A 12,057-nucleotide genomic window follows, 5' to 3' on the forward strand; every position below is an offset into this window, starting at 1 on the left:
CACACACACACACACACACACACACACACACACACACACACACCGAAGCCCACATGCTCCTCGCTGACAGCGGTCGAGCAGCTCAACCGTGACCAAAGCAAACCAGTTGTGGTTGACTTGCATGTTGAGCGAGTGTCTGAAAGCGCTTTCCTCTCTCCCCCGCACTCTGCCACTGTCCCACTTTTCAGGTTGCTTGTCCTGTAACAATGAGACAAGTGCAAACACTGGTCATACAGCGACACATACACGCCGACAGAGAGCGAGAGGCTTGACGTGTGACGGTTCACTGCTCAAACACATCCACCTGGGGGAATATGGCTCCCTGCAGAGCTGGACACAGCTGATGGGACTAAGGTTCTCTGCAGCAGCTTTTGTAGCTGCTGGATGAAAATGAAAACAACAGTAGATTTGTAGTTAGTCCCATCTCTCTTTTTTGTCAGGTATGGTAGAAGTTTTAGGACATTGAGACAAATGTTTATGTGTTTGTAGGCCTCAAACTAGCTGTGCTGAGGAGACGAACAAAACTGTAGCTAACGGAAGAATGAGGAGTTAAATAAATTCTCTTTTTTTTTCTTTTTTGGAGTGTTTGTACATCAGTAGCTGTGACCTTTTTGCCCTTTTTTTCTTTTTGCTGTAATTCCTTTTCACTTTCATGGCTTTGTGGAAGCGGTGCATTGAAAGCGAAAGTGTGGATGTGCGTGTTGAGGCAGCATTTTGTGTGTCACCGAAGCATTTGGGACTGGTCAGGAGTCAGCTTAATGAAGTGACTCTGACCATCACAAAAAGATACGTGCTTTTGTGTGTCTTTGGATGTCCATTCAGAGCGCCTGTGCAAGTGTGTGTGTGTGTGTGTGTGTGTGTGTGTGTGTGTGTGTGTGTGTGTGTCTGTGTGACTGTCAGGCTCAGACAGTGTGTGATGTGCTCATAAATCACATTGACAGCCTGTTACTGCGCTAGCTTTGGCCACTCAGCCACGGCTAATGTAAACAGAACACAGGCACACTCACACACACAATGTGTGTGTTTTGAACGAACTGTGGTCATATCTCAGGAGGGAATGAGAGACAGAGGAGGGAGTGGAAGAAATAAAATGGACAGACAAGTTTGAAAAGAAGGGGCAGGAGGGTCTGGACAGAAAGAAAAGGGTGGTGGTGGGGGGGAGGGGGTGAAATGGCTGCATCAAGCAGAACAGTGGGATCTTCATGAACCAGATTRTTGCAACTAATTCTGGCTTTTTTCCTGAACATACCATTGATTTTCAGTGTCGGAAACACATGCTCTGTGAAAGAGGTGAATAGTTTTAAGTTCTGCACACATGTATCAACGTGGAGAAAGCAACTGTTGTCTCTGCAGGACTGTTGGACGCAAACAACAAAAAGGACTTCACCAATTTACACTCCTGTTTGTTCACACTGATGCAGTCGGGTGGGGGGGTCAGCACAAAGATTGCTCTGTAATTAAACAATTTGATCTAATCTCAGTTAGACTGCAAACATGAAAAGGAACTGCTCAATTTGCATTATTATTTTATTATTTGTCCTCTTTTAAGCTCGTTGTTTTTAGACTATTATTTATCACTTGCCACCATGAAAATGGGCAGTCATGTTTATCTGTTTGTTATCCAATAGAAAAGCTTCACAAACYGGAGGATGGATTAATAATGAAACACTCAGAATGTCATCTTTGTATATACAGTATAACTCCAACTTTTTAACATTGGGAGGCAATCCAATTGAATATAGCCACACAAACGATTAGAAATCAGTCTTTGTTGCAGATTTTAACCTTAAATTTAGTATGGTAGTAGCTGAGGCAGATACAATAAGTGCGACTGGTTGTGTAAGATCTTTACTTCGAACTTTGGCACGCAAAGTGGTGAATGACATGCATGCCTTCAATTAATGCTTCTTTCTTTATTTTAAAGCTTTAGGTGATTTACTTGAAGGTTTGAAAATGTTTATTTAAAGAATCCTAATCCAAAAGAACTTCCAGTTGGTTTACTAGACTGATCAGCAGCATTGACTCTACTTATCTCTCTTCCCTAAATCCAACCCTGAAAACTCTACTACAAAGGCAACTGCGGCAGTTTAAGCGTGCACAAACACGTAGTTCATCTTAAAACAGCTCCATTCTCTGTGCAATGGAAACAATGATTGGATGGGAGGATAAACAACATGTGAGTAAAGTGTTCTTCCAAGCCCCATCATTATTAAACAGTAATATAAAAAGATCCAGGCATTATGAACAATTGGTCTCGGAATAATTTTATCAACATTTTATTAGATAGAACTAATTTATCAGGTTCAGAGGTGTGTCTTGTCAGGACTCCACAAACCTCAAACATCCACGAACATGTTGCCATCACACTTCTCTTCCCCAGGCACCAATTTTGAAAGGAAGTGACTCATTTGTCCTTCCTGCGAGTTATCATACGCACACAMACAAAATGATGAGTTGTATTTATTTGTTTTTCTGCTCAACCAGTTATCTGTGGGAGATAAAGTACGTCTCTCTCTGGGGTTGGTTGTGCAGGGTCAGGCTGAGGTGGGCGCTTCAAGTAGCACAGTGCAGACCAGGTCTGCTTCAGATTGGGAACGGAGGGAGGAGGGGGAGGGCGCATTTATCAACATGATGCACACACAGGCATTATCACCAGAGGCTATGAAGTCCTCTCTACTGTCTCTTCACCGCCTCTTAATCTTTTTTTACTTCCTGAAGGTCCGCGCAGCTTCAGCTCCTTTTATGTGGCTAGTCAGCGGCATCAAGCAGCAGACGTTGTGTACACGTTATCTAACTGTTCTAACCTGTCCCTCTATCTGTCGTTTGGCTAGCAGCAGATCGGCAGTAAGCAGCTGGCCTTCCAGCAGCAGCTGATCCAGATGCAGCAGCTTCAGCAGCAACACATCCTCAACCTCCAGAGACAAGGTCTGGTCCCCCTGCAGCCCACCGCTGCCATGCAGTCTCTTCAGCAAGGTTTGTGCACACACACACACACACACACACACACACACACACACACACACACACACACAAGCTCACATGCACACACAGGCCTGTGCCCGGTGCTGCCTGTGAAGCCTGTTAAGTTAATCAGCCTATAAAAGATAAAAGGAAACGTGATTGGTGGGTTTGTGGAAAGTACTCATTTGGATAATAGGTAAAATATGCCACTAAGCCTCGTGCTCAGAGATGTGTGGATGTGTGTGCGTGCGTGTGTGTTTGTACTTGAGATTAGCCAGGCACAAGAAAATTCATCTTTCTGCTGCAGGCGTTATTTTTTCCTCTCCTCTGAAACTTTGCAGAACGATAAATGTTGACTGTTGCTGGCTCGCCCTTGCCCATATGTGCGTGTGTGCGTTTGTTTTGTGTGTGCACAGTGACGCTTCACGCATACGTCCACACACTATCTCACTCACGGAGAATGCCTTAGGGGCTCTAAAGTGCCCGTAACATTGCTAAAGCGCTGACTGAGTTGACCAAACAGACCCATTTCCTTCCCTCTGGCTCTGATCTCTCACCCCCCCCCCCCCCCCCCCCATGCAGGGACACAGAGAAACACACAGTCAGACATAACAAAATTTAGGCTCCGCCGAACCTGAGAATGTTTGGAAAAGTTCATCTCGAATCAGTTGGAYACAAAATGCAAAGATCCAGCAAAGGATAAGTAGATTTACTGGTATTATGGTGATGATTCACAAAAACAAAAGTTGTGCTTGGAGAGTGTAGTTTTTCAGAAATGCTGCGAACATTTGGCTTCGGCTCTCCTTCTCTTTCTTGTTCTCCATGTGTATCAGACTGGAATTTCCCTGCAGTGTGAAAGAGCTGGTCCATTGTGGCAGCTCAGCCAGGCGTGAGCCAGAGCATTCCTCTGACCAGCCATGCCACGCAAACACAAACACGCATACACAAACACCTGCGCACACAAATGCACACTCTACTGCCCCATCTCAATGGGCTGTTGTGGCGGTACAGGGGTAACATGAGTGGTCTTTCTGTGGTTTATGTTCTGAGATTTTAGTCCAAAGGAAGACGTGTTTGGCCACAAACCTAAAGAAGACTGAATGAATTTTCTTCTTTTGTTTATCTGTATTTAAACAAATTAATCTGCTTGATTTGATTTCATGCATTTGGATCCCGCTCCGGACACGTTTCCATGTTTCATTTTTCCACAGACAAGACGAAAAAACAAACTAACATCCTGATCTGGATGAGCAGGGCAACTCCCATTTTCTCAAATAATTTGTACTTTTTTAGGGATTTTTGGAAAAAGTTAAAYCTGAATGGTTACAAACTCATTATTGTTTAATTACAAATCTCTTTTTCTCACGTTCTTTATTTGCATTTCACTTGTCAGTTAACCGTTTCCATATGGTTTATGGAAAAAAATTGCTTATTTATTTGAAATTAAATGGACTCATGTGATTTGGGTTTCTTACCATAACAATCCCAAACTACTTTACACTTCTCTGTCTCCACAGTTCCGTTTAGTTTCTTGAATAATTCACGCACGTTCGCGCACAAATATTCACAGAAATCCGCGCGCGCATGCACATACACACACCAACTTCATTCTTCCAGAGTGAGAACTTTTGTTTTGGCGGGGCTTGAGAAGAATGCAGACAAAGCAGACATAATATTTGGATTGCATCGAGGTCTCTGCATGTGTGTGTGCATATGTGTGTGTGCGTGTGAGTGTGTGTTAAGATCCATTGGAGAAGGTTTTGGCGTTTTAGGCGTCTCTCTTTCACTGTGAAATTGGACCAGAAATAACACAGCTGGAATCAGAAGAGAAGTCAAAGTGTGCACCCACACTTTCTTTTGCACAAATCTTGCAGCTGATGAAGTCTTTATTGGCAAGTCTCACAACTCCCTACTTATTTACACTCTTATTTTGAGCTAATAAGACAAGGTGTCTTTCTAAATGAGAAGCGAGAGTGCTCACAGTGTCTCTGAGAGTGACAGGAGCAGTGAAGTTGTTGAACTCTAACATTTGAAATGGCTAATAGCTAAAAAAGTGTCTATTTTGCAGGGTAACATAAATCAGACTCTTACTATTTTGCTGATTAGTTGTTTAACGTCTGAACTTTATTTGCATGACCTCAATTCAAACAGTCTAGTGTCTCATTTGCCTGTGTTTGTTCAGTAAGGTAAATGTGATCTGTTGCTGAGTTACCTTTGCATTCTTCTATTGCAGCAATGTGTCCGTCAGACCTCCAACAGCTATGGAAGGAGGTGTCGGGGGTGCCGAGCACAGAGGAGGCCCTTAAACAGGCCGAGGGCCTAGACTTGAGCACCAACAGCTCCAATTCTACCTCAGCCTTCCCCAAAGCTGCCAGTGCTCACATTCCACTTCACAGCCTGCCCAATGGACAGAGCCACACCCCAAAGAGAGACAGGTACAGGTGGCTTGAATCAGAAACTCAACAGGCTAAATTCCTTCCTGTTTTTTTTTTTTTGTGTGACATTCACTATCTCTCGTTCATGCGGTTTTACTCTGTCTTTTTGGGGGTATTTTTAACCTTTAAGCTTCAAGCTACTCTTTTTCATTCACGCAAAGTTGTAAAAATATTCACATGCTCCACACGTCTTTGTGAAACTAACATCTCTCAGGACATTTGATCAAAGATGCGTTGGGTTTAATACTGACATGTCATATTAGTATGTTATGGGGGAAAATGTGAGGAGAATAAGCCTAAAAGGCCAAGAAGCTGTAGTCCAGAAATGAATACTTGTGTGGTCATTATCTAGGCACTTTGAGCACGTTTTCAGAGTTACAGCTGATTTTTGTCTTTTTWCTCGAAAGGCTCTACACACAGAATCCATAACTGTTTAGTTTTTTTTTTATCTGACCCATTTAGGATTTAGAGGTCATCGAATGTTGATATTAAGCAAGTTACATATATGCATATAAAAAAGTGTCGTCCTCAGACATGGAGTGTGTCAACATTTCTGAACAGCAGATATCAAACAAGGTAAAATTTATAGATAATCAATAGGCATTAATGTGCGATTAAAACTCACCTGGTAACACTGACACACTGCCCGAGTAGGAGCATGCATTTATCACAGTGCCTACATTATCAAGAACACGCATGCCAGGCTGTATTTATACTGCACACACTGTGTGGTTTTGTCGTCCCATGGCCGTGTGGGCTGCTCATGGGCTTGTCTTCGTCTTTAAGAGCCAGACTGTTTGAGTGGATATCCTCCTTCACCAAGGCAGACAGCGGAGATGACCATGTCCCTCTTTACTCCAAAGGCGGTCAACCTCCCATCAGCCAGTGAGTAGCATTTACATGTACACACACACGCATGCACACACACATACACAAGCAAATGTTAGTCAACAAGAGTTTGGGTATTCTCTCTGTACTTTGGGGAGATTCGACTGAAAACCACAGATCCTACAGTAGTGGGATACACATTGGGTGAAAGAAGACAAAAATAGGCTGCAAATGTTTTGATGTATCAGCCATAGAACGTCTAAAGATTATAAAATATAAGAGGTTTTGGAAAGTTAACGTTAAAGTTTGTTCTACAACAAAAATTTTAAACAAATCATAAACTGTAAACGGTGATTTTGTAGATACTGTTAAAAATATCATTTCTAAATACTTGTGCAAACTCTAAGGATTGATTGAGGACACAGATTCAAACACTTGGGCCACATGGACAGGTAGTCCGGGTTGATTTTGTTGATATAGGTATAACAGTCTAAATCCACATCTATTCTTGGGTAGATTGAAGGATCATCTGATTCATCATGACTCCACACAAGCAATAGAATTATAACCTGGATGTCTCCTGGTTACTGAAACAAGACTATTAGAACTATAGCTACAATTAGAGCTCTCTATGTGTGCTGCATGTGTACTGACTCACAGTGTATGCTTGTGAACATGGTGCAATCCTGCAGAAAACAGCCAGTGTCCTGAGCTATCAGAAGTTTGACAGGTTCAAATTGTTAGTGTTTTTGCACTGACAAGTTCTGTAAAATCACAACTTATTTTATTTCCTTTATACCTTCCATATTTGAGCTAAACAGGATTAATGAAACCAAGATAAATCTTGAAGTATTTTAGCACTGAGTCACAGTTTGCCACCAGAAATTTTGTCCAGCCAGAAGTCTGACTTCACTTCCGAGGGGGTCAGAGTGGGGGCACAGGCAATAAAAAAGGTTCAGTCAAACCAGAATGTCACACACTATAATACTACAGCTGCAGTGAGCTGATTCTATTCCAACAGAGGATCACAAAGAGGGTAGCACTACTGTGTTAGCCTGCTAAGCTAATGGATGGCTGATGTGGAGGAGAATGTGGTTACCAGCAGTTTGTCATGTCTGCTGTCTGAGCTGCTTCTGAGTTGACTCAACCACAGCCAACACACACACACACACACACACACACACACACACACACACACACACACACNCACACACACACACACACACACACACACACACACACACACACACACACACACACACACACACACACACAAATACATGACACACTCCAGCCTGCACATCTGATCAGGAAAGAGGGGGAAAGACAGACAGAGAGACATGTTTCCATCTGCAAGACAAATGGTTTTTGTTAGACAACCTTCTGATGTTGATTTGGGAGAATTCCCATCCCAGTTTACACGCACGCACATACACACATACAAATACACATATCCATAGTCATGTAAATAAACGTGGAGACAGCAATTGCCGGCACTATTCCAGGTCTGAACCACATCTGCTACTGGATCTGACACACACACACAGAGAGACACACAAATACGGTTATTGAATGTGTCCAAACCAAACCTGGCGTAGTCTTTCATCATTGCACATGTAAAGAAGCATACGCATACACACTCACAAAGTCGAACGGAGTCACACACAGAAACACACACTCACCACAAAAGAACAACCAGCACATGACGGCAACCACCACCAATCAGTCATGGCTGGTTGGTCCTGTGCCGGCTCTGTGTCAACTCCTGAAACAGGAGAAAATGCATCAACACTAATGCACAAAAACACGTGCAAAATACACACACACACACCAAAGGCGGAGAGACAGGTCATGGACTTGAGAATGTGGCTCTGAGGTTGTTGGACTGATTTCCTTGTTTGCCTGGCTTCTGTAACTAACCCCACTCTGCTCTATCCTCCTTTCTCTGGTCTTGGCTTTGAAATCTGCACAAACTAATCACAGCTGACCACACTTTGATGGCTGAACCAATGCAGTTACTATTAGTTCTTTTGCATATGTGCTTGAACAACTGATGACATTTTGATTTTTTTTATGAACATAATTTGGTAAAATGTTTAACTTTCTTTTGTAAAACTTTTTTTTCTTTTTTTCTTCCCCCTTCCACAGTCACGAGGAGCAGAGCAGCTCCCATCCCCTTTACGGTCATGGAGAGTGTAAGTGGCCCGGCTGCGAAGCATTGTGTGAGGACATGGGACAGTTCATCAAGTGAGTAAACAGTCAACAACAAGAGACATACATGATTTACAGTGGAAATGTTTTATACTTTTATTCTCTGGGGCATCACATACATCCCAATTAAACAGTATATTTACTGTAATAATATCATACAATTAGACCACTTTCAAAAGATTTGTTGTAAATGTGTGTTTATGATTCCCATGGTAGGTCATGGGATCAGTATTTCTTAAATTTTCCCCTTGTTTCCCCCAAACTAAAAATAGAAATAAATATAGTTTATAAACCCTTAAATACATTTGCTTATTTTTCTGTTTCAGCTCTGCATTCTGAAAGATATTGCCTGCAATAAGAAAAAAAATCCTAAGTTAACAAAAATTAAAGAACAAACCAATTTTTTTTTGTTCCTCCACAATACAAGTACATGTCAGTCACAAACATCTCAGTGGGGTTTCCTGATTTTCTAACTCACGTGTTGCAATCTGTTGCATCACMTTTGCTCAGAGGCACATTCATGTGTGCGCACACACAGGCAAAAACACACCGGTGCACGTTCACTTACCACATGTGCAAAATTCTTTGTATTCTTAAAGATTCTCGCACCWGATTTTTTTTACAACATTAAGGCAGGGTGTATCAGAAAAGCTACTGTCTTATTACATTTGTTTGTTCTCGGGCAACTGTTCTTGTTCTGCTTTATTTCCACTCCTCCCTCTGCTCTGAGTTGATGATGCAGAAGTAGTTTCAGGTCTTGACGTTCTCCTACCTCCGTATCTGTCACGCATGGCTTCCAACAAAAGGCTTCTGAGGAAGCCCTGCACAAACTTACGCTCATTATCCGCATGGAGCTTGTATGTATTTGAACAGTAGAAAAATTAATTAGCAAGAGTGATGAAATAAGTATTCACTCAAGCGCTCGGATAATCAGAGAAAGGGTGCGTGGGGATCGTGATGGCATCGGACAGTCAGATCAAAGCTCGCAGGCAGGCTGGGAAAGTTTGGAGAGGAAAGCTGTTGTTTGGTGTCTCATTTCACGTAGCCCCGGGGCCGATGGAAGGAGAGCAAGCACTGGAGTGAAAAAGCATGTGTGTGTGTGTGTGTGTTTGAGTGCGTACTGGGAGAGATGAAATAAAATAGAGGCAGCGACAGATAATGCCGTCAGTCCAACGGCTCCCTCCCTCCCAGCGAGCCTTAGTCATCGCCTCAGGAGGGGGAAAAGTGGGGGTATAGAGCGGAAGAACAGAGGAGGGGAGACACTCCACTTTTTCAGGTCTTTCTTCTCTTCTCTTTACTTTGCCCTCCTCCTCCTCCTCTTCCCCTGCCCTCTGGTATAATACTCTCTGGCTGTGGTCGCAGAAGCTGGGTGTAATGTGGGTTAAAGCCTTGTCTGCCAGTACTCCGCGGAGTAAACAGAGCCTCATTGTCGGGACACACTGAAAAAAAAGAAAGAGAGAAGAAGAAGAAGAAGAAGAAGAAGAGGAAAAAAACACGGCTACTGTTTATGGCCCTGCTATAGAGAAGAGGGGGAGAGGGGAGGAGGGGATTTGGTTGGAAGATGTGTGAATCATAGGAATTTGGGGAGCTGCGGGGGCAGGGGAGTGGGAAGGGGGAGAGTGGACAAAAGTGTGAGTGAGTTATAGAAAGGGGTGAGAGAGAGGGTGAGATCATGTTTTTTGTTATTATTATCATGCACTTGTGTTGAGCCATCCATCTGCCTAGATTAGTCGTGCCATGACATCATTGTTTTTGTTTCATTTTGAGTCTCCGCCTCAAGTTGCTAAACTTCTCTCTCAAACGCACACACACACACACACACACACACACACACACACACACACACACACACACACACACACACACACACACACACACACACACACACACACACACACACACACACACACACACACACACACACACAGATTTAGTGTAACATGGAAAACCACTTTTTTCCTTTAGTAAACAAGTTTAAAAAAATGAGGTTAATGGAGATCACAAGCTAAAAAAATGAGTCAAACCTTTTTGAAGTGGGGCTATGTGGAGAGGTTGTAAACAGACAATATCTTACATATTAGTTCTTTTACCAGCCTCAATTTTGAGAAACAGTTTAATTCTGCAATCTTACAATAAATAAAAATCCAACATGTTTTTGCAGGTAAAGCAAACACTATTAAGAAACTTTACACAGTTCTGGTCCTCATGGGCCACTTCCTGGATGTTTTAGATGCTTCCATGTTTCAACTCACCTGCTTTGAAAGAATGGGTGATTAATTAAACTTAGCACATCAAGGAAGGAATATTTAGTTTGGTAGGTTATTTCTTTGATGTAACAATGCTCCTGGGCAATAAATCAAACAATCAAACAATAAATGTTGAAAAGCATGTTAGTTTACCTTTTAAATGGCGCCACATTTGTAAGGAACATGCATTTGTAGGATAAACAGTAGAGCTGTGTATGTGCTTTGTGCACATGAAAAAATGCCAAATCTTCTCTACCGAACAGCTTATTTTTCTGTTTCTACTGACTCTTTTGAGCTTCTGCTACACCCAGGTGCTTCCAGTCAGGTGCCTACTATAAGCTGTATTACCAAGAATCATTGTTACAACAAGGAAATAATCTGCCAAGACCACATTTATATTTTGTACTAAGTATAGTTTTGTAAACTTGCTGAAGAGGCCGTTCAACCCTCATATTAGGTGTGTTGGCAGCACTCAAACTAACCGTTAGCTCTTCAGTTTGTTCATATTTAAACTGTATTTTACTATCTGCAACAGGTAACATTTAACTTTAGGAAAGATCAAGAAGATCCCAGTTGATACGTTTAAGGAAATGCACAGCATCCACATTCGCACATGCACAATGCACAATCACATACACACACCTACATGTGACTCACGGGTGTTAATAGGTGGAGTGAAGTTTAACTAAGAGTCTTAAGATAAGATGCTGTGTGATAACACATGAGCTCATATCCAGGTGGTTGTCTTGGATCGCATCTTGCTAAGCACTGTTGAAGTATACACACACAAAACACAGCTGCTGTGGCCTTGCACGAGACAAAATGATGATCCTCCATGATTGGAGTTTATTTTTGTAGCACTGAAACAGCTTATAACTCAGTCTAAACAAACGAGGGGAAAGCTGAGTTCACAGGCATTTTCGTTCAAGAGCTGCAAATTGGCATTAGAATAACCCTTTGGGCTATAAGCTGCRCTCTCATTTTAATACGGTCTTATTGTGTCTCTCATTCCCTTCAGGCACTTGAACAATGAGCACGCCCTCGATGACCGCAGCACCGCTCAGTGCAGAGTCCAGATGCAGGTGGTCCAGCAGCTGGAGATACAGGTGGGTCGAGCAACGTTCTCCCACAAATGCACCTCATTTTCGTACGCTCAACAAAACCACGTCGCGAAAAGACCGTTTCAGCCTGTCAGCGGCAGAAACTTTGTCTGAGGCAGGGCAGGGTTTACGGAGGGCAGTGGAGCTTGTAATTTAAAAGGAGCAGTCAGCAGGGAAGCTGCCATGGCCGCTCCAATTATAAAGCTGCTCTGGTCACCAGTGAGAGAGGAGAGAGAGAGAGAGAGAGAGAGAGAGCGAGAGAGAGAGAGAGAGAGA

The 12,057-nt window shown here is 42.7% G+C and overlaps 1 protein-coding gene across 1 annotated transcript in view; it reads left to right on the top strand.

Annotated features, from left to right (window-relative positions):
* foxp4 (forkhead box P4) overlaps positions 1–12,057 on the top strand; it is a gene marked incomplete at both ends in the record, with an annotated part of 28,975 nt that overhangs the window by 7,739 nt on the left and 9,179 nt on the right. Inside the window, 5 exon segments of the mRNA XM_014002076.1 lie at positions 2,835–2,973; positions 5,195–5,396; positions 6,183–6,281; positions 8,373–8,471; positions 11,700–11,889. Of these exon segments, the coding sequence (XP_013857530.1) occupies positions 2,835–2,973; positions 5,195–5,396; positions 6,183–6,281; positions 8,373–8,471; positions 11,700–11,889 (729 nt within the window).

Source organism: Austrofundulus limnaeus, unplaced genomic scaffold (assembly GCF_001266775.1).
Source record: "Austrofundulus limnaeus strain Quisiro unplaced genomic scaffold, Austrofundulus_limnaeus-1.0 Scaffold11, whole genome shotgun sequence".
In the NCBI taxonomy this organism is placed as follows: Eukaryota; Metazoa; Chordata; class Actinopteri; order Cyprinodontiformes; family Rivulidae; genus Austrofundulus; species Austrofundulus limnaeus.